Here is a 23,096-nt window from a genome sequence, read left to right as displayed (position 1 = left end):
TGCCCCCAAGGTTCTCATCTGCCCCTTGGGGACAACAGGGGTGGCATTGGCTTTGCAATCAGAAAGACCTGCATTCTAAAACTCTGTTACCTCAAATGTAAAATGAGGATGACACTAATTGTGTTGTCAGGAAGCGGCAGAAGTGTTACTTCCCTTTCTCAGCTTATTTATCAGCCAGGAAAATTCAGAGGAAAGAGACGGGGTCATCAGCTGGAACCAGCAAGAATTGGAGCCAGAACTCAAATGTAGACTTCTTGAACCCCAGGATGCTCTCCTTCGGTTTTTGCATTGGATGCTCCAGAGCAGGAAGAAAGAACTATGGGCGGTCCTGCCATTCGATTTTTCTTTTAACTTTTCGCAATCCTTCACTCCTTCAGCCAATGCAGTATTTCTCAGGTGTGCACTACACGTGAGGCTCCGCGCCTGCTGCAGTACAGTGTGAGCCAAACGAGATGGTTTCCGCCTTCAAAGAGTTTACTGTTTTAACGCCTTCCTTTGCTAATTGCAAACGTTAACTCGTGTGAATTTCCGAACTTGATGACGGAAGTATTAGAGTTCGGTCCACTTTACAGAAGAAATTGCAGCGCCCAGAGATGGCGGCACCCACAGGGGCACAAAAATATTAAACGCTTTTTGATGATCTATTCTGCACTCCAGGGGCTCCGCTGCCAATCTACTATCACAGTGAAAAAGGAGTAGCCTTTGTCTGATATCTGCCGTCATTATTTTCTTGCTTCGTGCATCATTTTTTGTCCTCGCTAATAAAATACCTTACCACGGGACACCACAAGCCTGAGAACACCAGGCCGCTCTAGGCCCACACTACACCTGCGTAATCCAGTGTAACTTCCGGACACCCAATACCCACGTGACCAGGTACCCTTGCTGCGCATGTCTATTAGGAAGTTGGACTATACCACTTCGCCCTGGGGGGGTATATTTTCTATGTTTTAAAGTTTAAAACCGATTCCCAATATTAGGATTCTATTATTCCGGGTATTTACGGAGGAAATAAGTGATTTGGGGGTGGCAGACAGAAGGTGAGAGGACCTGATGGAAATGCGGGTGAAAGCCGAACGGGGTTAGGGGTCTCCCCTTCACGGATAATGGAAGGAGCCGGGACAGAACGAGTTCTTTCCTTTCGCTGCGGCGGCCGCAGCCATGAGGTGAGCGTTGTCGGGTCTCCTCTCTGGCTTGAACTGGGCTGGCGGGGGACGGCGGAGCTCGGTACCCCTGCCCCGGGTGGGGAGATAAGAGGGAGGCAGCCCTGAAGCGCCCAGTTCCGGAGCTTGGGGTAGGCCGGAGCACACAAGGCCTCGGCCTCTAGCGGGTGGGGGTGGGGGAGCGTCGCAGAAACTGGAGACTCGAGAACTGCTGCCCCGGCGGACACCGCGCTTCACACGTGTCGCGGGAGACCCCGCGGGTAGAGCAGAGGCAGCGGTGGGGTCCAGGGCATGGCCCCTTTCCTCGCTGGGAGCACTTGGAGCCAAGCAGATCTCTGCTTCCATGAGACGTTGGACAAGCCTCGCGTAGGCCCCAGGCCTCCCTCTGCGGGCGGCTATCTGTAGTTCTTTGACGCTCTCCACCCTGTTGGTTATAAGAGAAATCTCTTAAGGATGGGTGAATAGCTTATTAGTGTGTTAAATCGAGGAAACGAGCCCAGAAAGCAAAGGAACTTGCTTGCATTCTAGACTAGGAGTCAGGTCCACTGGCCTCGGGTATTGTACTTAACTTTTTTTTTGTACTTTGAACACTATTTTTCCATCTGAATACCGGAAAGGACTCAGTCCCCCGCTTTATCCCAGTTTTGTTGTTAACCTCATTTTCCAGGGGAGAAAACTGAGGCAGAGAGATGATAAGGCATAGTTTGGACTTAAGTCCCCTCCCAGGGTGGCCACTTGCACAGCCCAGGGCTTTAACAAAGATCTTTAGGGGAGATTCTCATTCATGGGATGTGGAGTAGCAAAAGTCTTAGGGGGAATGGGGTGTGTTTGCCCTTAATAGTAAGTGCTTATAGGTATTTTATCTGCTTTCCTGTATAGTATGTTTCACAACATTAAAAGGCTTTGGAGGGCAGGTCTTGCCGGGGGTGCTCATTCTTGTCTAGGAGTGGCTTCCAGGGCATGATAGTATTTTTCTGTGTATTCCAGTATGCTCAGGCTTCAGAAGAGGCTTGCCTCCAGTGTCCTTCGCTGTGGCAAAAAGAAGGTCTGGTTGGACCCCAATGAGACCAATGAAATTGCCAATGCCAACTCCCGTGAGTACTTGGGGTCTGTGTCCCTTCTTCACCCTACCCCTTCCATTGTCCTGCACCAGATGAATGACAACACAATTGTGTTGGACTCTTTACAGACCTAGGAAAGCTCATATTCTGAGGCGACTTATAAAATGGAGGAGGCACAAAAATAGACAGAGGTTCCCTCCTCCTGCCACTTGGCCCAAAGGACGGGATGGAGGTTCATGGAACCACCCAACATTACATTAATGACTACTTCTAGAGTGGATATGCTATTTTATGGCTTTGAGAAGAAACATTACTCTAAGCCTGGGGTTGAGTAGAGATGGTTGATGAAGTAAAGTAATGGACTGGGAAGACCTGGCGCCTTGGTCTTTTAGTGGTGGCCTGTTGGCATAGGGGTTATTAATGGCAGTTAAATAGATGTCAGTCCTGCAAATAGCACCAAGGTACCTGCATTTTTCCCACATATCAGGGGTGTTCTTTTGTGTGTGACATAATGTGTTTAAAAGGTAGAAATGTTTTTTAAAAGGCATGAGATAAACAGAAGTTTCAGTATTTGCACCATTTTTGAGAATACTGGGCCAGGAACATGAGCAGTGTCTCTGTCCTGACCTATTTGGGCTCACTCGTGGCTGGACCCCAGCTGCTGATCAGGTACATTATGATTTTCCAGGTCAGCAGATCCGGAAGCTGATCAAAGATGGGCTGATCATCCGCAAGCCTGTAACTGTCCATTCCCGGGCTCGATGCCGGAAAAACACTTTGGCCCGCCGGAAAGGCAGGCATATGGGCATAGGTAAGCATGGTCTTCTACTTTTTTCAAGACTTAAGTGTTAAAGGCTAGACTGAAATATATTCAGGATCTTCTTCGTCCCACTGTCTCATCTTGAGCCCTTTTCTTACTGCATGATATTTGATGTTTTCTGCTTGTGTGCAATTGGAAAATTGGCACTAGTTTTGGAATTGAAGGTATTGGTAGAAAGAGGTCAAATATACTGTGCTACGCTATGCCAAGGATTCTTTGGGTAATTGAAAATATTTTCTATGGAGTGGAGTGGGAAAAAAAAAAAATTTTCTATGAAATCTTAAAACCACTTTCTAGTGTCAGGTTCATTTAAGAAGATGAAGGTCACCACATTTAAAGCTCTTTCCAGCATACTATATTGCCTTGGTACATCCCCTGTCATACTCAAATTTTGCGTGAAGTGAATGGGGGAAAATTGCCATGTTTGTGCTTCCTTAAAAATTTAGTAAACGAAAGAAATTAAATATTTGGACTTCTCTGTAAAGTGGATGTAATGCTACTGAAAATGAGGTTGTGGGGCTGGCCTTTGCCCAGTCGGTTAGAGTGCAGTGTTGTAACACCAAAGTCAAGGGTTCGGATCCCTCTATTAAACTTTAAAAGTGAGGTTGTGAAGAATGAAATGAAGGCCCATCAGCTGGCTCTAGTAACTGACTTGAACCGTGATGCACTACAGTGGGCCTGGGTGGTGGCTGATTCCTAACATATCTTCCCTGCAGGTAAGCGAAAGGGCACGGCCAATGCACGGATGCCAGAGAAGGTTACCTGGATGAGGAGGATGAGGATTCTGCGCCGGTTGCTCAGAAGATACCGTGAATCTAAGAAGATTGACCGCCACATGTAAGTACACCCTTTTCTTGGGGCCTGAGACCCCTTTGCTGCTTAGGTAGTGTGTTTTTTGTGAAGAGTTCTATGTCATTTACCTCGGGTAGGGAGTCTTTCTAAGCTAGTCTTTCCATTCTGTTCTCTTTTCCTTTTTCTCCCCATATGCCATTAGGGTAGCCCAGGAATTGAATTTATTTGCCAAGTAAGTTCTATTTAGGAAATGCACAAAAAGTTGTCCGTGCAGCAGGAGGAGCAAGAAAAGGAACCCTGCAAGCCTAGTGACCTTGGATGGAGGAGCAGCTCACAGGGGCCAAACTCTGATCCCATCACTGACAGAATCTCTGCTCCTTGCACCCTGCAGGTATCACAGCCTGTACCTGAAGGTGAAGGGAAATGTGTTCAAAAACAAGCGGATTCTCATGGAACACATCCACAAACTGAAGGCAGACAAAGCTCGCAAGAAGCTCCTGGCGTAAGTTTCTTTAAGGATTGGCCTTAGTATCATAGGGGCAGGTTCTTTGATTTTTATGGTCATGGTTCTAAGATGTTTAAAGTGTGCTAATACCTAAATCTTGCCTTGCATGCATTCTGTCAGGAATACAGCTGTTACGTTAGAGGCATACGTATGCTCTTCTGTCCTGCACACACCACACCACCTGCCCATCGTTGTTGGGCTACAGGGCCATCGGTTAGTTGGAGCAGGAGCTCTGGGTGGCCCCAGAAACTAATTTTCCTCAAGCTAACTGGGCTCAAAGAGAAAGGCCTGGGGATGTGCTTCTGTCTCCCTAGCAGCTCATCTCTTCCCAGCTGATCCGTATCTTCTCTTTCCTTACCAGTGACCAGGCTGAGGCCCGCAGGTCTAAGACTAAGGAAGCGCGCAAGCGCCGTGAAGAGCGCCTCCAGGCCAAGAAGGAAGAGATCATCAAGACTCTGTCCAAGGAGGAAGAGACCAAGAAATAAAGTTTCTGTCTTATCTGTACATAGTGGCCTCGGTGACTACATAGATCAACCATTCAAATAAAATAAGCCTTTATCCGCTTGCCTGTCTGCTTCTTCATGCTCCCTCCACCCACGAGAGCAATGATTGTTTTTACCTTGTTTTAGTGGGATGTGGGGCCAACTTAGAAGGGAGCAGCTAGGAAATGGCTGGGACCAGTAGTCAGCTGTGACGTTGGTTGCGGCGTTACATCCTTTAAAAAAGCAATAGAAAATACTTAGTAGCATATTTTTCTCAATTGTGTATTGAGGTCCAGGTTTAAAATTTACTGTCCTAGGACTCCCGGACATTGAGGATTTCAACCGCCACCAGCCCAGAAGCTCTGAGGCCTGAGCTTCAACTACTGACTGCTGTCTTTAAACAGCTTTATTGAGGTATCATGGAAGCTATCTTATTTTGAGCAACCCAATTTCTAATCTTTTTTTTTTTTCCCTGCCCTTCGAGAGTTTTTGTCTTTTGTGTTTTTTGGCAGTTGGATGGTGCAGGGATCCGAACCCTCGACCTTGGTCTAACCAACTAAGCTAACCAGCCAATCTGTCTTGTTTTTATCTTGTGGGGCATGAAAGAAAGACCTCACCCAGCAGAAATTGGAATCCAAGCACACAGTATGAAAGCCAACCTTGTCCTAGCCATTGTGAGTTGCTTAATGAATGGTTTCCCCTCTTACAAAAAGTATGTGCTCTGTGAGTCAAATACTGTCAGGCACTTCATACTGATTCTCTAATCTTCATGACACTAAGGTGGGCTGAAGACTGGATTCACGCAGCCTGAACTGAGGGTTGTAGCACTGGGATAAAATAGGGTTTGGCAGACATTGATCGTGGGGGCTGAGGAAGTCTGGTTTGGTCCCCAGTCCTCAAACTTGGTGAGTCTCCAAGCCACTGGTGATCGGAAGGAACAATGGGGGTGGTGGGGTAGTGGCTAGAAGAGTTGGGGATTGGATATATCAATTGGGTAGCGGTTTCAGGGACAGAGTCAGGCAGGTGGAAGGAGTCAGGCAGCCAGTTAAATGCAGAGGTGTTAGCTCAGGTGAAAGGTCTGAATTGGAGAGAGTGGGGAGGAAAGTAGGGTAGAGAGGGGCCATCTCTTGTAGTACTGGCACACCTAGGAGTTGTGTCTCCTTCCTGGTTACCCTCTGCCCCCACACCTTTCCTGAGGAACTTTAACTTAGGTGCCCCTCTTTTTGTTTTTGGAGTTTCATTTTGGCCGCTGGCCTGTATGGGGATCTGAACCCTTGACCTTGGGGGTGCCCTTCAAGGGATGTATGGGGTAGGTGGGAAAGGGCAGTACCTGAGTGAGAAAGGCAGGTCTGAAGTTGTTTGGGGGAAGGCAGACCCCTCTTAGCTCTGCCTGCAGTGTCCTCATCCAGTTCTGGGCAGGATGGTGGAGGTCGGTAGCAGAAGACAGTGAAACCCAGACTCAGAAGCGTCCAGAGGACCCCCCACCACCATGTGCGTCAGTCTGGGATAGTAAGACTGATCTCTGGATTCCCTTGTGGCCGCTGTAGTAGCCTGTGTGCTCTTTATCCTTTTGTTCTTGCTCTAAGCCCTTTCTTTTCTTTTTCTTTTTTTTTTTTTGTTCCTTGGCAGTTGGCCAGTATGGGGAACCAAAACCTTAGACTTTGGTGTTAACACCACGCTGTTAACCGACGGAACTAACCAGCCAGCCCAAAGCCTTTACCATTTGAAATGGGGACGCTGAGGCCTAGAAGGGGAAGGACCTTGGCCAAGCTCTTAGCTTGGTGCATGGGACACCTCTTTCTCAAACCTGGACCAGAGGAGGAAGGGTATTGGCGACGGCCCCCCCAACCCCTCCTCTCTACAGAGAACACAGGAAGGAGAATTCACCCAAACGTGGGACCCTCACAGGGGCTCCGGAGTCTGCAGCACAGAACCGGTTTCCACTTTGGACCAGGAGATGGTGCTGTTCTCACACAGGTGCTTGGTGTAGGACACTGCCCCACTGGGTTTTTTTTGTTTTTTTGGTTTTTGTCTTTTTGTTTTCTGGGGAGGAGGCAGGGGGTGGGTTATGGGGTCCTAGGAGGCTACTTCTTGAAAAGCCTTGGGTTTCATCACTTCTTTCTAAATCGCAGCCCAGGCTTGGAGCTTAACTCTTTCCACCATGGGCCTTCAACCCATTCCCAGGGCAGTGCCTGGGAGGGCCCCATTCCCACAAGAGCTTCAAGCAGAAAGAATGCCTAAAGTCACCACTGGATCTCTTCCAGGTCCTGGAGCCTTGTGAAAATCTGATTAAAAGATGTGTCCCGGGCCGGCCCGTGGCTGACTTGGGAGTGTGGTGTTGATAACACCAAGGCCACAGGTTTGGATCCCTATATAGGGATGGCTGGTTAGCTCACTTGGGAGAGCGTGGTGCTGACAACACCAAGTCAAGGGTTAAGATCCCCTTACCAGTCATCTTTATATAGGGGGGAAAATGTGTCCTTTTTCTCAAGAGCATACAGCTGCTCCCATCACATAATTTTGCATACCCTTTCAAGGAGTTCCTGGCCTGCCAGGTAAGGACTCCTCAAGCAAACTCAATTCTTCATTTTCTAGATGAGAAAACTGAGGTGGTGGAGCCAATGACTCCCCAGAAACTCAGCGTTGCAAGACACTAGCACCTGCCTCTGATTCCGGTCTGCAGTCTCCAGACGTGGGAGGGTATGATTCAGAGAGGGTTGCGGTAGAGTCACCAAGCACAGCTGCCACTGTAGTAGGGCCGTGAGCTGCAGAAAGGGGCACAAGGGGCTTTGGCCTCCTGGTACTGTCTCTGAAACTTGGACAACCTAGCCTGGCTTCCTGCGAAGCGTAGAGAGGGAAGAGGCTGGAAGCACAGCTGCCTTTCTCGCATTCCTCAGCAGGTGCCCCCAGCCTGCCAAGCACTGGGTGGTGGTGGGGAAGGATGCAGGGTGAAGAAGGCTGAAGGGGCCAAAGGGAGTGGCACTAGCATGCCGGGTGGGTTTGCACAGAGGAGCTCACTTTGTCTCACCCCCATCTCTAGTATCCATCTCTCTGCCTTTTTAGGCCTCCCTGTCTCTGGCTCCCAGCCTCTCCCCTCTGTCTGCGTCTCCCCTAAGCCCAGGTAGCCTTTCTTCCAAGCAGTACATAGCCCACACTGAAGTGGGGGTAGGAAGGGCACATGTGGGTCAGAAACAAAAGAGCCAAATGGTGGGATGGCACCATGAGCAGGTTTCTGGGCCTCCTCTGCCCCAGGACGACATTGCTTGTCCAGCCTTGCTCCCACCCCCAGAGTGGGCACAGAGGAGGACAGAGGCTGCAGTGGGGGCACCAGCTGTTCCAGCCCCTAGGCTGTGAGTATTCTGCCAGTGGTTCAGCCACCCGAAAGGAAAAAGCTGCTGTGCTCAGCAGTGCAGCAAACAGGCTTGGAGGAGGGGGGTGCAGGCCAGCTGCGGGCTGGAGGCAGACACAAGTAGGTATGCAGAAGACTTGGCTACGAGGCTTTTACTGTCTCCAGTGAGGTGAGTTCTGGATTCCTGGAGACCCTGGCCCAGTGTCTCAGGGTGTCTTATCTCTGTCTTATTGGTTTAAGGCACTGAGGGACCCAGGGTTGAGTTAGGGAAAGGGCTGAAATGGGAGGAAAAAATGTTTCTGGGACTGGCTTGACCACTAATTTGTTGGGTGACCTTGGACAAGTCACTGACCCTCTCTGGGCCTCAGTTTCCCCATGAATAAAAAAGGGCAGGGTTGGGCTAGATAGTCTGTATGACCTTGGATAAGCCAGCTAGCATCTCTGTGCCTCCGTTCCTCATCTGCAAAAAGGGGACACCACTACAATCTGCACTGGGTCACTGAGAGGATTGAATAACGTTAAGTTCCATTTGGTTCCCTGGCCACAGTAGGTGCCAATTTATGTGAGTTCCCGCTTGTTAAGCCTTCAGACTGGGGTTGTGACCCCTTCTTCCACTCCCACCACCAGGGTTCCCAGCAAGGGGGAGGGCCACCTCCTTCCCCTGCTCCTCACCTTCCCCCCAACCTCTAGGGCCTTCCCTGGGTGAAGGGGCCCAAAGAAAGCTCAAGGAGGGGCACCCAAGCTCTGGTCCCACCTGGCTCACTTGCTCAGGGGGTGAGGGGCTGCAGACCGGAACCGGGTGGAGCAGAGGGGACCCGTCAGGAGGGGCAGGCCCCCACCTCCTCTGCACTCTGGCAGCGCTGGCGATGCCCTGGCACCCCCGTAGCCCGCCTCTCGCTCCCTCCCCGCTCCTTTCTGCCTATAAATAGCACAGGCCGTGCCCGCCTTGGCGATGACGCGGTTGGGCAGGCGGAGGAGAAGGAGGCAGCCCTGCCGAAGCGGGTGGGCGGTGGCACGGCGGCAGGAGCAGCGCGCCGCCGGCGGCCCCCTTGGTGCCAGGCGCCCGATGACGGGCGACTGAGTCATCTCGGCCCCGCTGCTGGCGACTCTCCCCACCGCCAGCGTTTCTTTCTCGGGCTTGAGGGGCTGAGGGGGTGAAGCTGATCTCGGGTGGGTATTGGCCCTTCCAGGCCCCGGGTACGGCCGGCCTCGGAAGGCACCTCTGGGTGAGAAAAGAAGGGTCCTGGCGGCGGAGGTGTGCGCCCTGTGCCCACCGCCTGCGCGACTCAGGTGCGCGTCGAGCCAGGACGTGGCCGCAGCCCCACCCGCTTTCCCTCCGGTCCCCACACCTCCTTCTGCCCCTCTCCTCAGGTCTTTCGGGGCGTCATTCTCTCCTTTTGGCTCTCCTCAGACCCCGCCCTTCTCAGGCTGCCTGGGGGGAAAGGGGAGAGGAGCATGGGGACCCCTGCCGTGTCAGCCCCTGTTGGCGCCAGCCCCAACACCCTCCTCTGATAAATTCTTCCACCCTCAGCCTTGTCCCCGCTTAGTGTCCCCAGCCCCCACCCCAACTCCCTGCCCCTTTCCTTCCTCCATCCCAATCAGATACACAGAGCAGACAGGCTGGGACAAGAAACATTTTAATTCGGGGTCTGGGAGCTCAGCAACGCCCCAGCAGACCCATCATGCAGCCTCATGTACAGTGGGCATCGGGCCCGCCCCTGGGATATTGCTGGGGGGGCCTCATGGCAGCAAACAGGGCAGTGTGGCTTGAGCCCCCCTGTGCGGGGGAGAAGTGGGACAGGGGCTGTTGGGTAGGAGGATCTGTGGCCCTCCCACTGCACAGGAGGGTGTGACTGTGCCCAGGATGGGGTTGGCATTGGCTGGCACAATCAAGGGCACAAGAAGAGGCTCCGAGCTTGGGGGTACAGGGGGGTGGCACCAGAGAAAAGCAGCCTGCAAAGGAGGGGTCTTCTTTGTGTGTGCCCACCCCACCCCCAGGGCTGCCTACCCCCTCCTTTCCTGGTGGCCAAACAGAACATTCTGCCTTCCTTGTCTGTCTCCCACCTGCTCTTCTCAGAGCTCTGTGTCCAGGACAAGGGAGCAGATACAGCTAGAAAAGGAACTCCTGCAACAGCAGCCCTGTCCCCTGCAGAGCCGGGACAGAGGGGATTAGGAAAGTCAGCCCTGAGGGTGGGGCTCCTGGAAGGGGCCTGGTGAGGCCTGGGACAGGAGCTAACAATCACAGGCTCCCCTGGCTTGTTGTTTCTGCATGACTAGGGGCTTTGGAGTCCTGACAGTGAAATGGGTTTGTTTAGACCAAGCATGGGCCAGGGTTTTGTTCTCAGTTGGGTTTCTGTGTCTAGGCTACTCCTGGGTATCCTTTTCCCCTGGACAAGGGTAGGGTTAGGCTGCTCTGTGGTGAACAATCTACTTAAGAGGCAGTCTCTGGTTTGTCACACCCTCCCCAGACCTCATCCCTCCCCTCCTCTGTCAGCCCAGGTTTCAAGTAATGGGAAAGATTCCCGCAGAGCTTTCCTGAGAATTGACGGAGTGTTAGAGGTGGTGAGACCAGGAGGTGGGCTCAGGACCTTCCCATGACCCTGGATCCCCTCCCAATCCAGGGTAGAGGGCTGAGGGACACAGAAAGGCCCCCTCCCAAGGCCCCACTTGCAAGGGGCAGATGCATGGACACACACACATAGACCCAAGCAGAGGCTCTGTGGGGAGATGGGTGTGTCAGGCATGCAAAGGTGGCGTGGGTGGGGGAAGGCTCTCCGGAAGAAGCAGCAAGGACGTTCCCCAGAACCTTTCCCCAGGACTGGACTCAGCATTGCAACTGGACTGGGGGTACCTGGGCACTGTGTGGACCTACCTGCAGCTTCCTCATCCCCTCCCACTTTCTCCGCTCCCCCACCAAGTCCCAGAGGATCGACCCACTCAGGTCACCCTAGCCAAGAATCAAAACATCAATGCAGAAGGCTCCTAAGCCACATTGAGTGGTCCCTAGGAGAGAGGCAGAGGGAGAAAGGGTGTGGACAAGGATGCCTGCTCCCCTCCCGGGCCAGAAGCAAGGATGGCATCTGGGTTCTCTTGGCTCCTATCAGATCTCGGTCAGGGCGTCGGCTGGCACCAGGCCCCGCTTCTTGCCACTGGTGACGCGGATGAAGCCGTCAGAATCCTTGCTTCTGCCCATGCCCACACAGATCTACGCCAGAGAGACACGGAGCTGAGGCCTGGCACTGCCTGCAGCCCTGGCCCTGAGTCCTGCTGATAGCCCCCAAGAGACCCACCCAGGGGATGATGGGACCAGTGCCAGATGTGGATGGAGCCCTTAGCTGGGGTGATGGGAGCAGATGCCATGAGGGTACAGGGCTCAGCAGCAAGAACAGGACATCAGCAAATACCAAGCAGCACTTCAGGGGCTGACCTTTGAGATCAGCTTGTCTTATGCCCCTCCCCACCCCCCACCCCTCCTACCCTCCCGTTTCCCGGAGGAGGTAACAGAGGGGAAAGGACTTGCCTGAGGTTACACAGCAAGCCAGAAGCAGGACCTCTGGTCTCCTAATCCAGTGCTCCTGTCCTACCCCAAGCTGCTTCTAACATCATTCAGCCCCCTACCTCTGTCGGCCATCAGCCCAAATTCCCCAACAGGGGATGGAGGGAGGACCCTGCTGTCCCATTACTTCTAATCTGTTTTCCCTTCTGCCACCAGGGCACTTGCCCCTGCCCCTGTCACCTGTCTCCCACACCCACTCTCTCCAGCCGCTACAGGTCCTGGCTGGGCCCCCAGGCGCTCACCTGGTTCTCCTTGAGGCTCATGTAACCCTGTTCCTTGTTCCCGGAGAAGGGTTGGCAGCAGCGCCAAACATTCTCGCCTGGCCTCACCCGCTGCACAAAATTGGCTGGAAAGAAGCCAACCCGGTCACCAATCTTGCCCTGGGGATGAGGACGGCAATGAGCAGCAGTACCAGCCCCATCCCCACTGCTTTCTCGAGACCCAGTTCCCACTCGGAGCCAACGCCATCATCCTCCGGGTCCTGGGCTTCTCTGTATTCCAGGGCCTAGCAGGGTTGCTTCTAGGCCAGGAGGCGTGGGAGGTGGGCATAGGGGCAAAGCTGAGGGAGGGTCAGAACTGACACAAGGCCCAAGGGTTGGTACTAGGCTAGGGCAGGGCCAGAGACTGGAGAAGGACAGGTCTTTGGGGCCTGGAGAGAAGGTGGGAGCAGTGCCCCTGAGGATGGGGGATGCTGAGATGCCTGCCAGGGTCCCTTCATTCCCCACCCTGTCAAGTCACCTTCCACCAGTCCTCGTTAGAGTCATCCACCAGCATGATCCTGTCTCCAGGCCTGGGGAAGAGAGAGATGGGTAGCATATGCGGCAGGAGGCAGTTGCCCCCTCTCCATCCCAACAGTCCCTAGGCACCTGGATACTCTGCATGCCCCTCACAGCTGGGAGAGGATTCTTGATGGCCTCGGAGGACACTGCGTGACCACAGGTACACAACAGCCCAGGCAGGGGTCAGGAGAAATGACATTAGCATGACTCACTCTTAGACCATGGGCAGCTCCAGCTCCTGTCTGGGCTCAGCAGCCTCAAGTGTGCAAGGAGAAAGTTCCTGAAGGTCCCCCTCATACTCATGTTTCAAGGTCTGGGAGGGCAGATCCCTGAGGCTGGCACCAGGCAGCTGCCCAGTTAGGCCAGGACACAGAGGGGACTTACTGCAGAGCCAGGTCATTGTTCTCCTGGGGCAGAAACTTGTAGAGCGCAACGTAGGAGTACATGGGCCCCACATCCTTCCGCAGGGGGGGTTTAGGAGGCTGTGGGAAAAGCTCTGGGTCAGTGGTGGGAGGGTGAAGTCTTCACTCCCTCAGCTATCCATTTGCTCTGAGCATGCCTACCCTGGGCAGCTATGAGGTGGGACAGTGGGTACCGGGTCGATGAGCATGCCTACCCTGGGCAGCTATGAGGAGGGACAGTGGGTCCCGGGTCGATGATAGTGAAAAGACCCTCCTACCTGCTGTGCTCTCCCACCCCTTGGGTGACTGGACCAGGCATGGGGGCGGGCAGCCCTCTGCCTGCCGCACCCTGGAACTGCCTGCCCTTGGGGGAGCAGGAGTGAGTGCAATAGGCAGTGGGGGCGTGGGAGAGGGTAGCACCCTGCCTCCTGTGCCTCTCACCCAGCCCCAGGGACTGAGCATAAGTGAGGGAGCAGTGAATCTCCACTCACTGTGTTCTCATCCACCTATGGATCGATGACAAGAAGTGACACCCCCTTCCCACGCTGGCCTGCGGGGAGTGATGTGGGGGGGTGGCGCTCAGTGCCCTTATGGGCTCACCTGCTGTCCAGGGCTCTTCTCCTCTGCTGCTGATCCTTCGCTCTCAGCTGGGGCTGTGAATACTGGAGATGCCATGGTGGGGGCAAGGTGTGAGGCAGTAGGGAGTGGCCCCCACTCTCCTCCAATCCTGCCCGATTCACACCCCTGCTCACCACTGTCACCAGGCCCCTCCTCTGAGCTGCGGATGCTGCCTTCCCCATCCTCAGTCACTTCATCTCGCTCACTCTGGGGACACAGAGAGGGAAGAGCTCAGCCCCTGGCCCTGCTGTCATGCCCAGACACCCCTCTCCGTGAAGCTCCCCTTTGGTGGCCACCATACCAGGCTCCGTGTGGGGGACTCAGAGGTGCTGCTGAAGCTGGAGCGGTTCATCAGTGCCAGGGAGGTGCCATAGCGCAGGGTCTCATAGACGGGGTCCACTTTCCCGCTGGCCCCTGCTGAAGATCCACCCTCGAGGCCTAGCACCTTGGCTGGGCATGCCCCTGGCTGAACTCCCCATCTGTCCATCCCCTGTCTCTGCCAGGTTTTCCTCATCCCAGTGATAGCTCTGTGTCCTCCCATGGCACCCATGCAGGAACCTGGAGCATCCCTGCCTCTTTGCTGTCCTTGCTGTATGTCCACTCTTCCCCCTAGTCCTACCTCACAAACATCCCTAGAATCTGCCCACACCTCTCCATCTCCACTGCTCCCAGCCTGGTCAAACTACCAAACTCTTGACAATGACGACAGCCTCCCAGCCGATCTCCCTGCCTCCACTGCAGCCTGTGCAATCACTCAGCAGCTAGAATGCTTTTGTAAAAACACAATATTTCCCCTTAGAATAAAGTCTAGAGGGAAAAGGGGTGTGCAATGGGGGAGGTGGCCTGACTCTGAAGTCCAGCCAATTGTGAAGGGAACTCAGGGAGAAGGACCCTAAGGCCTTTGCGCACAGGGTGGGGTCGCTGGCACAGGGAAAAGGGGTAGGGAGTGGAAGAGGGGGCCTGACTCCAAAAGCCCAGCCAGATCATTGAGAGGACTCAGGGAGAGGTACCCCAGGCTCTGGGGCACATGTGGGGATAGTGGTGGGGTGGGGTTAAAAAAAAAAGAATAAAGTCCAGAAGACAATCCTTAAAGTGGACCCCAAGGCCTTGTGCCCATGTTCCCTTTGCACACCATCCCTTTTACTTCCTTGGTCCCAGCCACTCTTCCTTCTTCTTTAACCCCCTGCACCTTCCCACCTCAAGCCTCCCTCTGCTCACACCACTCTTCCCCAGATCCTCAACGGACTAACTCCTCATTCTTCATGTCTCCAGCAAGCCTTCCTTGACTGCAAATGAGGACAGCGTGCATTTCATACTCTTTATTCCCTGTCCTTCCCTTTCGAGGCACTCATCCTAATGATGATTGATTGATGATTTGTTTGATCGTCCATTTCAGGTCTATCTCCTCTAGTAGACCATAAACTCCAGTGTCTAGCACAGTGCCTGGCACTCAGTAGGTGCTCAATAAGTGTTTGTTGAAGGATGAATGAATGAATGAATGAGTGAGTGAACCCTACATAAAGGACAGGAATATCCAGAGAAGGGAAGTGGTAGGAGCACCAAGAACTGGCAGTGCCAGTGTGACTCAGTGCCCATCTGAGGAATGTGAACATTTTTCAACATGCCACAGTGGGAGCAGGGACAATGGGGACACTCACCAGTGGGTGGGGACTCTCTGCTTATGGCACAGGCTGGTGGTGGCTCATGCACCAGGAGGGGGGAGCTGAAGTTGCGACGGAAGGAGGTGGACTGTGGCAGGAATGGGCAGAGAGAGGGCATGGGTAGGTCACAGCCCATTGAGACTTGGCCGTTCCCAAGCCCAGGGACCATGTCACAGGAGGAGCCAGCCTTGAGGGGCACTCATTCCCCCACATGACAGTCCCAGGGGCACTCGTAGCCAGCCGTCTCTGCATGGTCCCCACTCACCGTCTTGCCTGGGCATTGCTGATGGGAGATTTCCTCAGAGCACCAGAGGTGGACGCTGACTTTGCATGTCTTACATCGCAAACCCTGCTTGGAGTTTCCTAGGAAGATTTGCATGCAGCAAGAGGCGCTAGCCAAGAGGGTATGCCCCCATGGGCAAGGAGTGAAGAAGGCAGGTTAGGGCACGGGGAGACAGCAGGGAGCTGGGCATTCTCATGCCAGCCTTGGGGCCTAGCACCCACCCCTCATACAGTCAGGGTGTGAAGTGGCACTGAAGCCTGCACGGTTAGTGAACACAGTGCAACACCGGGCACACCCCCACCCCCAACAGTGCTCATCTGTCCACCCAGGGTGAGAGGCACCGTTAGCATTGAGGGCCCCGAATAGCAAGAGCCCAATATCAGGCAGTTCCATGGGACTACTCCTCAAAGCACACCCTGGCCCCTCCCCTTGCCCACCTCAGGGCCCTGGCACCTACCCACAATGAGCTGATGACATAGCTCACAAGGGCTTGCTCGCTTGAAGACATGTTCCTGGAAGCTGTGCAGCCTCACTGGTTTGAGTGGGGCCAGGGGGCGTGGGATTGGGCACGGGGAAGGGGCTGGGGTGGGCAGGCCCCTGTCTGTGGATGTCGATGGTGGGGAGGGAGGGGGCAGTGGCGTTGGGGGCGTCAGCAGCACCTCGGTGGGGCACTTGAGCTCAGCGCCCGAGCGAAAGAAGAAGTTCTCCACACTCTTACTTCGGAGGATGGTCTTGAGGGAGAGTGAACGCTTGAATCGCTGGAGCTGAGAGGAGAAGAGCAGCTGAGTGGGAGCCTAGAAGGGGCTGGCCCATGGCAGGCTTCCTTTCTCCTGTGAAGGCAGCAGCATCGTGGGGGCTGAGGGTCAGGGCCAAGATGAAGTACTAAGAGAGAGGCTCCCAAGTTCCAGATGGTGGGTGACAATCCCAGATGCCTACAGGAGCCAGGCAGGTAACCACCATGAAGAAAGGAGTTCTGGTGGGACAGGCACGCAATTAGGAGTGGTGGGGACTGTGGCAAACTGGATGGCCAGGGAGCAGCTGCTCGTCTCTTGCCAGTTGAGGCTAGTCCGTAAGGCCAGCCCAGAGTTGCCAGCTTTTCCAGTTTTTCAGAAGAATATCTAAACTTTTATGTGACATTGGATAGAAACACATTTAAGAGCTTTTATTTCCTTTTTCCTTTGCAGAAATGGTAGTATACTATTTTGCCTGCAACTTGCTTTTTTCACTTAACAGTAAATCTTGGGAATCATTTCATACCAGTACATAAAGTGTTTCATTATTCTTTTTTATGGCTACACAATATTTCATTGTATGGGTGTACCATTTACTTAAGTTAAAAAAAAAAAATAACACTTTGGGGGCCCAGCAAAACACACTAGGTCCTCAGTTTTCCACTTGTGTTCTTGAACAGGCTGAGGGCAGGTGGGGAGTGGTCATCCTGGACCCTCATCCTCAGAGATGATTCTTTCCCCAAAACATCTCTCCAGCCCATCTTCTTATCTCCTCCACAGCCCTGCCTTAGTTCAAGCCCTGATGGCGCCAGTCTGGCTCAGAACCACAGCCCCTCCCCAGCCCCCTGCCTCCACCTTGCCTATCCCCTACGGCCATCCGCCATACAGTTGTCAGGGAGATGATCCCTGACCCTGCTGGCAACCTTTCATGGCTCCTCAGGACCCCTTGCAACTTGGCCAAACCTGCCCTTCCATCCCATACCTTCCACCTGCAGCCCAGATGTGAGGATTCTCTAACTCATTCATGCTTTAATGCCTCTGAGCTTTTGACATGCCTGTCCTCTTCTCTGCCTTATCAAGTTAATACCCTCTTTGTCCTTTCAATATCTTTCCAATGGCCCCTGTCCTCTGGGAAGCTGTCTCTTCTGCAGAAATTCCATTTCATGGAAACCTTCCCTCCTGTGGTGCCCACTGCATCCAGTACTGACTTCCACTATGGCTCCAACTAGGTTATGCTGTAGTTTACTTCTTACACCCCCAGGAGATTATGAGCCCCCTGACAGCAGGCACAGTAGCTTTAAATCCCCACACAAGGCCTCAACACTTAAGGGCCAGCCTGTGGCTCACTTGGGAGAGTGTGGTGCTGATAACACCAAGGCCACGGGTTCGGATCCCTATATAGGGATGGCCAGTTAGCTTACTTTGGAGAGTGTGGTGCTGACAACACCAAGTCAAGGGTTAAGATCCCCTTACGGGTCATTTTTTGAAAAAAGAAAAAAAAAAGGCAATGTACCTCAGTTTAATAAATGATGAACATATGTCTGGAATCCTAAATGGAGCCCATGTTCTAGGGCACGGGGTCGATTCTGCAGTGGGCCCAGAGTTATTTCCACTGCTCACCCAAACACTCCAACTGAGTCTGCCCAGAGCAAGTTCTAGAAACTTCTCTACCCAGAGCCTTGCCTCTTTCCCCTCCTGTTGAGAGCTGCCTTACTCCTGCCCACTACTTTCTACCAGCAATAGAAAAGGGGACCACAGGCCTGGCTCCAGGCAGAGACACTTGGCCAGGGCTGCCAGCTGGCATGCCAGCCAGCCTGTGTACCATGTCTGCCTGCCTGGCAATTGTGCCAAGGGGATAGAAGTGGTGGCCCCTCCAGCCTCTGGGAGGCCAGCAGGCAGCAAAATGGAGGGGTAAGCAGTGAGGGGATATTTGGGCACAAGACAGGCCTTGGTATGCCAGCTGGGAGGCCAGAGCTCTGGAGTGTCTGGCATGCTGAATTGCTCAGCTCCTTCCAAACCCAGCTTCCTGGACAGTACTATGGGCTTCTTTGTGTATCTGTGAGAAGCAAGGCCCCAGGCCCCAGATGCCTGGGCATGGGAGCAGAGGTGGAGGGGCAGAGAGACAATTAATTAGAATACAAATACCAGCCCAGGCCAGGCTGTGGGCCATCCAGGGCCAAACATGACTCTGGGGGCTCTCATGGGCCCCAAGAGGCAGTTGAATCACCCATTGTTCTACCCAGGGACCTCGAGCACAGAGCACATGGAGTCTCTGGGGGGTGTGCTGTGCTGGGAGTGGGGGCAAGACTAAACCTGCTGCCTGAAGGCAATCACTCTACTTCCTCCCTCTGAGCCTCAGTTTCCCCACAACCATGAGGGAGGAGGCAAGACTAGATACTCTGTAAGCAATATAGGCTCTAGGTCCCCCCAAACCCCAGAAACTGACATGTATGAGGGGCTGTCATTGTCAGAGTACTGGTAGCATTCTATATGCAGCATCTCCTTAATCCTGATGCTACCATCACAGGTGGTGAAGACCGTTGTCCCGCTTTTCACATGAGGAACTAAGACGCATAAAGGTGAAATCACTTACCCATGAGTCCTCAGCTTGTGAGTAGCAGAGCCAGGACTTGAGCCAGTGGCTCCGGCTGCTGAGCCCAATGGCCAGGAGCATCGTGCTGCTCTGGACCTTGCCTTGGCCCTCACCTCTGCTCCTCAGCTGTGCCATGGGCCTCTCTACCAGGTCAGTCATGGACTTTAGGGTTAGAAGGGACCAGAAAAACTGGCCACTTAGAGCAGTCCCCACCCCATCGCCCTGACCACATCTCCTCTGAATGGTTGTCTGACTCTGTTGGTCACCTCTTGCAATGGGAAGCACACCCTGTCTTGGGACAATCATTCCATCTTTGGGCAGCTGCAATAGCTGGAAAGTGCTTCCCTATATAGAGCTGAAACCTGCCTCCCTGTGGTTTTCGCCTACGGCCCTTGTTCCTCCCTTGGCTCCAGAAAGGGCTACTCCCTCTTCTACACATCAGCTCTTCAAATATTTGAAGACATCAATCATGTTTCCCTTCCCAAGGCCATTATTTCCATAGTAATCCTCATAGGATGAGATTTCAAGTTCCCTACTCTCCAGCCCATGCCTTTTCCTGGTACCCCCTGGTTTCAGTGGCAAGAGCCACCTCTCTAGGATACCAGAGGTGTCCTGAACAGAATGTTCCCAGCACCAGGGCAACCCCAACTCTGCCTGCTGACTCCCTGCCTTGGCTGTGGGCCCCAGATCCCAGGAGGACAGAGAAGCAGGAAGGAACAACATGCCACCTGGGGTAGCTGGAAGATGTCAAGGGCTGTGGCTAGAGGGCAGGATGGGGGCACCTCTGCCAAATGGCTTGATGCCTGCCAACTCCAGAGACATCTGGCTTGGCCACCCAAAACTTCATTTTGGCTTAGCCAGGTCAGGTATTCTCCTGACTTCTAGTTCCCAGACAAGACCTTTCTCCATCTCCCCACCAGCTATCTTTTTGGTCCCCCCACTGCCCCAGGACTCATTCCCTGCATGGAGAGAAGTTGCCACATACCCTAGCAAGGTGGCCCACTGGATCCTATTCCCTCCCAGTGCACCCGGAGCTTGTCCGGGTTGGAGCCTGAACCATGAGGCCTGTTCTTCTGGAGCCCTTCCCCAAGGCAGGGCCTGGCCTGCCTGTTTCTGCCCCACCTCCCCCCACCCTGGATGTCCCCTTCTTTCCTCAATTCCCCACAGCATCTCTCGAAAGGGCACTAGGCAGCTGGCAGTGGGTGGTGGTGGACGTGGCACAAGCTGACTCAGATTGCAGAGTTGGCATGGCGGGGTCCTCCCAAGGGATGGCACCAAAGGGGGTGATGGGCAGGCCCTATGTGGTAGGATGGGATGGGGACCCAGAGAGGAGGAGAACCTACTAGGAGGGTCACTAGTAGCTTGGGTACAGGGCTGAGACCCAGCCTTAGGGGAAGCAGGAGGCTGGGCTCTTGGGCTGGCAAGAAAAGCACAAAGGGCATAAAACACTGGTGAACAGCCTGGAATATTGGCTTCACTGCCTGATGGGCAACAGCCCCTCTGTTGTATCTGTCTCACACTGACCTGGGGGGCAGCAACCAAGCCCCTATTCTTCTGTCTCCCCAACCCCTACAGCCTGGGGACACGGTCAGTGCCAGGCCGAGGTGGAGGGATGGAAGGAGGCTGGCAAGGGCCCTGAGTTCTCTCTCTGCCCACCTCTGCCCTGCTGAACCCCCCCCAACGTGGCCCACAGCCTAGCCTGTGTTGTTATTACTGAGTCCTTCATGAGGGTGAAGTGTAGGGGAGGGGGCAAAGGGAACAGGCTCCCACTGGCCTGGCAAAGAGGGGCCAGGTCAGGTTGTAGTCCCTCTCCTTTCCTGTTCCTTGGATCTCCATGGCTCAGACCCAGAGGGTCTTTGGGCTGGGAGGAGGGAGGTACAGACCTGCCAGGCCCTGACCTCCCCCTCCCCACACAGCTGAGCTTGCAGCCTGCTGGACTGCTGAGGCAGCACTGCCCAGCATTCCTGCCTGCCTTCCGAGAGTTCCTAAAGAGGGGATGGAGCAGACAGGCCTTGGCCTTGGCGTGGGAAGCAGGGCAGGGCCTGGGAGGCCCCCAAGCCCCTGGGAAGCAAGCAAAGGGAGGCCCGCTGGGTCCCACGGTTCAGGGATAGGGAGCTACCTGGGGTACCTCAGCCAGACTCTACTCTGGCCCTATTCATCTCCCTCTAGTCACTCTCTTGATGACCTTGACCTTGAATTAACCTAATATCCTGACGGTGGTCAAGAACTAATGAAGAGGAAGAGGGACAGTGAGAGAAGCTATAGATGAGCTACTAATACCAAGGAATTCTGATCCTCATGCCCCCTTCTCCTCTGGATAACAGGAGCAGGATGGGGACAAAATACCAGGCTGGAAGAGAGGGAAGGAGGTTTTGGCCTGAAGTCGGGGGGAGGGGGCCTCCTCCCGCAGCCCCTTCTGTCCCCATCCCCAGGCCCGCTCAGGTTGCTCCCACAGAACTTCTTTCGGGTCAGTCGCCAGCACCTAGAACTTGGGGAGGGCGCAGACAGATTGTGGGGTGGGGGGTTGAATGTGAGCGGCGGCTTCCCCCCCACTCCTTTCAGCGCCAGAAGTCTGGGCCCCGCCTGCCTTCACTGGGGAATAATTTATTCATTGTGACTCCCGCAGGAGTAACAATCATACACAATTAGGGTTAATTATGACATTCATTAATTAGGATGACTTCTCTTTTTGCTTCTACCCGCCCTCCCCCCGTTCCCCCACCCCTACGAGGTGGGGGGTAGGGCTGCCTGTCTTTCTGCTCTGGAGCCGCAACAACAGTCCTACGGTCCCCGCCCGCGACGGACGGCCAGCTCTGCCGCAGCCCCCAGCGCGGACTCGGAAGCTGCGCACCCCCGGCCGCAGCCTCACGTCCCCGAGCTTAACCGGGTTGGAAGGGGAGAATGCAGGACTGCGGTGGGTCAGAGAGACACCCAGTGACTCAGAGACACAAACACATAGAGAAGCCGAGAGAGACGGGGAGAGATGCTCACAGAGAGACATGGCGACAGAGACAGACAGGTTGTAGAGACATATTCAGACGCACAGAGAGTGGCGGCCACGGCAGGGGGTGCGCCCCGCACGCACACACGGCGGGCGTACACCGGCCCACACCCGCTACACACCGCGACACACCGCTACACACTCTCCGCCTGCGCTGCGCCGATTCCCTCCAACAAAGCCGAGTTACAACCTCCCCGGGGGTCGCGAGCGCGCGTCCGCTCCTCTCGTGCGCACCGGCGTGCTGCGCTCGTGTGATCGCGGGCTCCTTGCGGTCCCTCACCGCGAACCCACTCCCTCCGGGTCGCGGCCCCGAGCCTTAGGGATCACGCGGGCCCCGTCACCGTGACCCCAGGGCTCCCGAGCCCACAGTGGCCACCGCGCCGGGAGGAGGGCTCCCGGGCCAGGGGCGCCCTGGGTGGAGGCCAGGCCTCGCGCCCCCCGAGTTACCTTGGTTTCCTGGAGGACGGAGACGGTCCCTGGGGGGGCGTGGGTGGCCGCGTCATCCGGTTCATTCTCCTTCTCGCTCATTTCGGTCATGGTTGGGGGAGAGGGGAAGAGAGGGTGCCGAGACCCGACGGCAGGTTCGCTGGGGGCAGGCTGCGGGCGGCGGTCGTCTCTCTGGGACTCAGAAGCCCTTCTTTAGAGACTGCCCCCCAATGAACCCCAGGAGAAATCTTCCCAGGCAAAGCAGTCCCCCCCACCCCGGGTGCGGGCGGAGAAAGTTGCCGAGCTGGCGGGTGAGAGGGAGGCAATTACACGGAGCCGCGGGAGCGGGACGACCCTGGGCGTGAGGACCGAGGGTCTGCAGAGAATGCTGCTCCGAGTGAGGGGAGGAGGCAAGAGGGGATGTGGGGATGAGACGAGGGAGGGAGCGACGGAGCTGTCCGTGTCATTCCCCTCCCCCGCCCCTGCCCCCGGCCGGCCCGGGCCCCAGCCCGGAACCCGGCAGCCCCTCCGCCCAGTCCTCGCCTCCCAACTTTGATTTAGGAGGTCGTCTGGTCCCTCCCCCTTCTCTCCGCCGCTCCCCCCGTACCGCTATGCAAATCAGGTCCTCGGCTATTGGCTGCCGCCGTGGGCAGGAGGGCTAGCTGGGCGGAGTCTTGGGGGGCTCGACAAGATGGGGAGGGGCTTGGAAGGTAAAGAAGTGGAGGGGGTAGTTTTATACTGAAAAACCCAGGATGTGGGGCTTGACAAGATTAGGAGAAGGCTGGGAAGATCAACAGAGTCTGCATGGGGCTGCAGGGAATAGAAATAGGCTGGAGCTGCAGCAAGAGAGCTGAGAGTAAGATCGAAGTTGGGAC

The 23,096-nt window shown here is 54.8% G+C and overlaps 2 protein-coding genes across 3 annotated transcripts; one reads left to right on the top strand and one right to left on the bottom strand.

The window, feature by feature from the left end:
* The first annotated feature begins 1,085 nt into the window (after positions 1 to 1,085).
* On the top strand, positions 1,086 to 4,905 carry RPL19 (ribosomal protein L19). 2 transcript variants are annotated; one of them, XM_063110907.1, is made up of 6 exons: positions 1,086 to 1,166; positions 2,151 to 2,257; positions 2,913 to 3,035; positions 3,761 to 3,881; positions 4,228 to 4,338; positions 4,703 to 4,905. In XM_063110907.1, the coding sequence occupies exons 1-6, from the start codon at positions 1,162 to 1,164 to the stop codon at positions 4,824 to 4,826; spliced, it is 591 nt and encodes a 196-aa protein (XP_062966977.1). In that variant the 5' UTR covers positions 1,086 to 1,161; the 3' UTR covers positions 4,827 to 4,905. The 2 variants fall into 2 exon arrangements, with proteins under 2 accessions (XP_062966977.1, XP_062966978.1); XM_063110908.1 differs by lacking the exon at positions 1,086 to 1,166 and adding an exon at positions 1,273 to 1,294.
* A 5,946-nt stretch (positions 4,906 to 10,851) lies between these two features.
* Positions 10,852 to 22,332, bottom strand: STAC2 (SH3 and cysteine rich domain 2). The gene is made up of 11 exons (XM_063112720.1): positions 22,243 to 22,332; positions 15,928 to 16,234; positions 15,453 to 15,550; positions 15,185 to 15,275; positions 13,828 to 13,940; positions 13,662 to 13,733; positions 13,509 to 13,580; positions 12,892 to 12,989; positions 12,467 to 12,518; positions 11,971 to 12,108; positions 10,852 to 11,377 (listed from the first exon to the last, which is right to left on the bottom strand). Exons 1-11 carry the CDS (start codon positions 22,330 to 22,332, stop codon positions 11,273 to 11,275), a joined length of 1,236 nt encoding a protein of 411 aa, XP_062968790.1. The 3' UTR covers positions 10,852 to 11,272.
* Between the last annotated feature and the right edge of the window lie 764 nt (positions 22,333 to 23,096).

This window comes from Cynocephalus volans, chromosome 10 (assembly GCF_027409185.1).
Source record: "Cynocephalus volans isolate mCynVol1 chromosome 10, mCynVol1.pri, whole genome shotgun sequence".
Taxonomy (NCBI): Eukaryota; Metazoa; Chordata; class Mammalia; order Dermoptera; family Cynocephalidae; genus Cynocephalus; species Cynocephalus volans.
The sequence above is the reverse complement of the archived record's forward strand: the minus strand, read 5'-3'. Positions and strand labels throughout refer to the sequence as shown.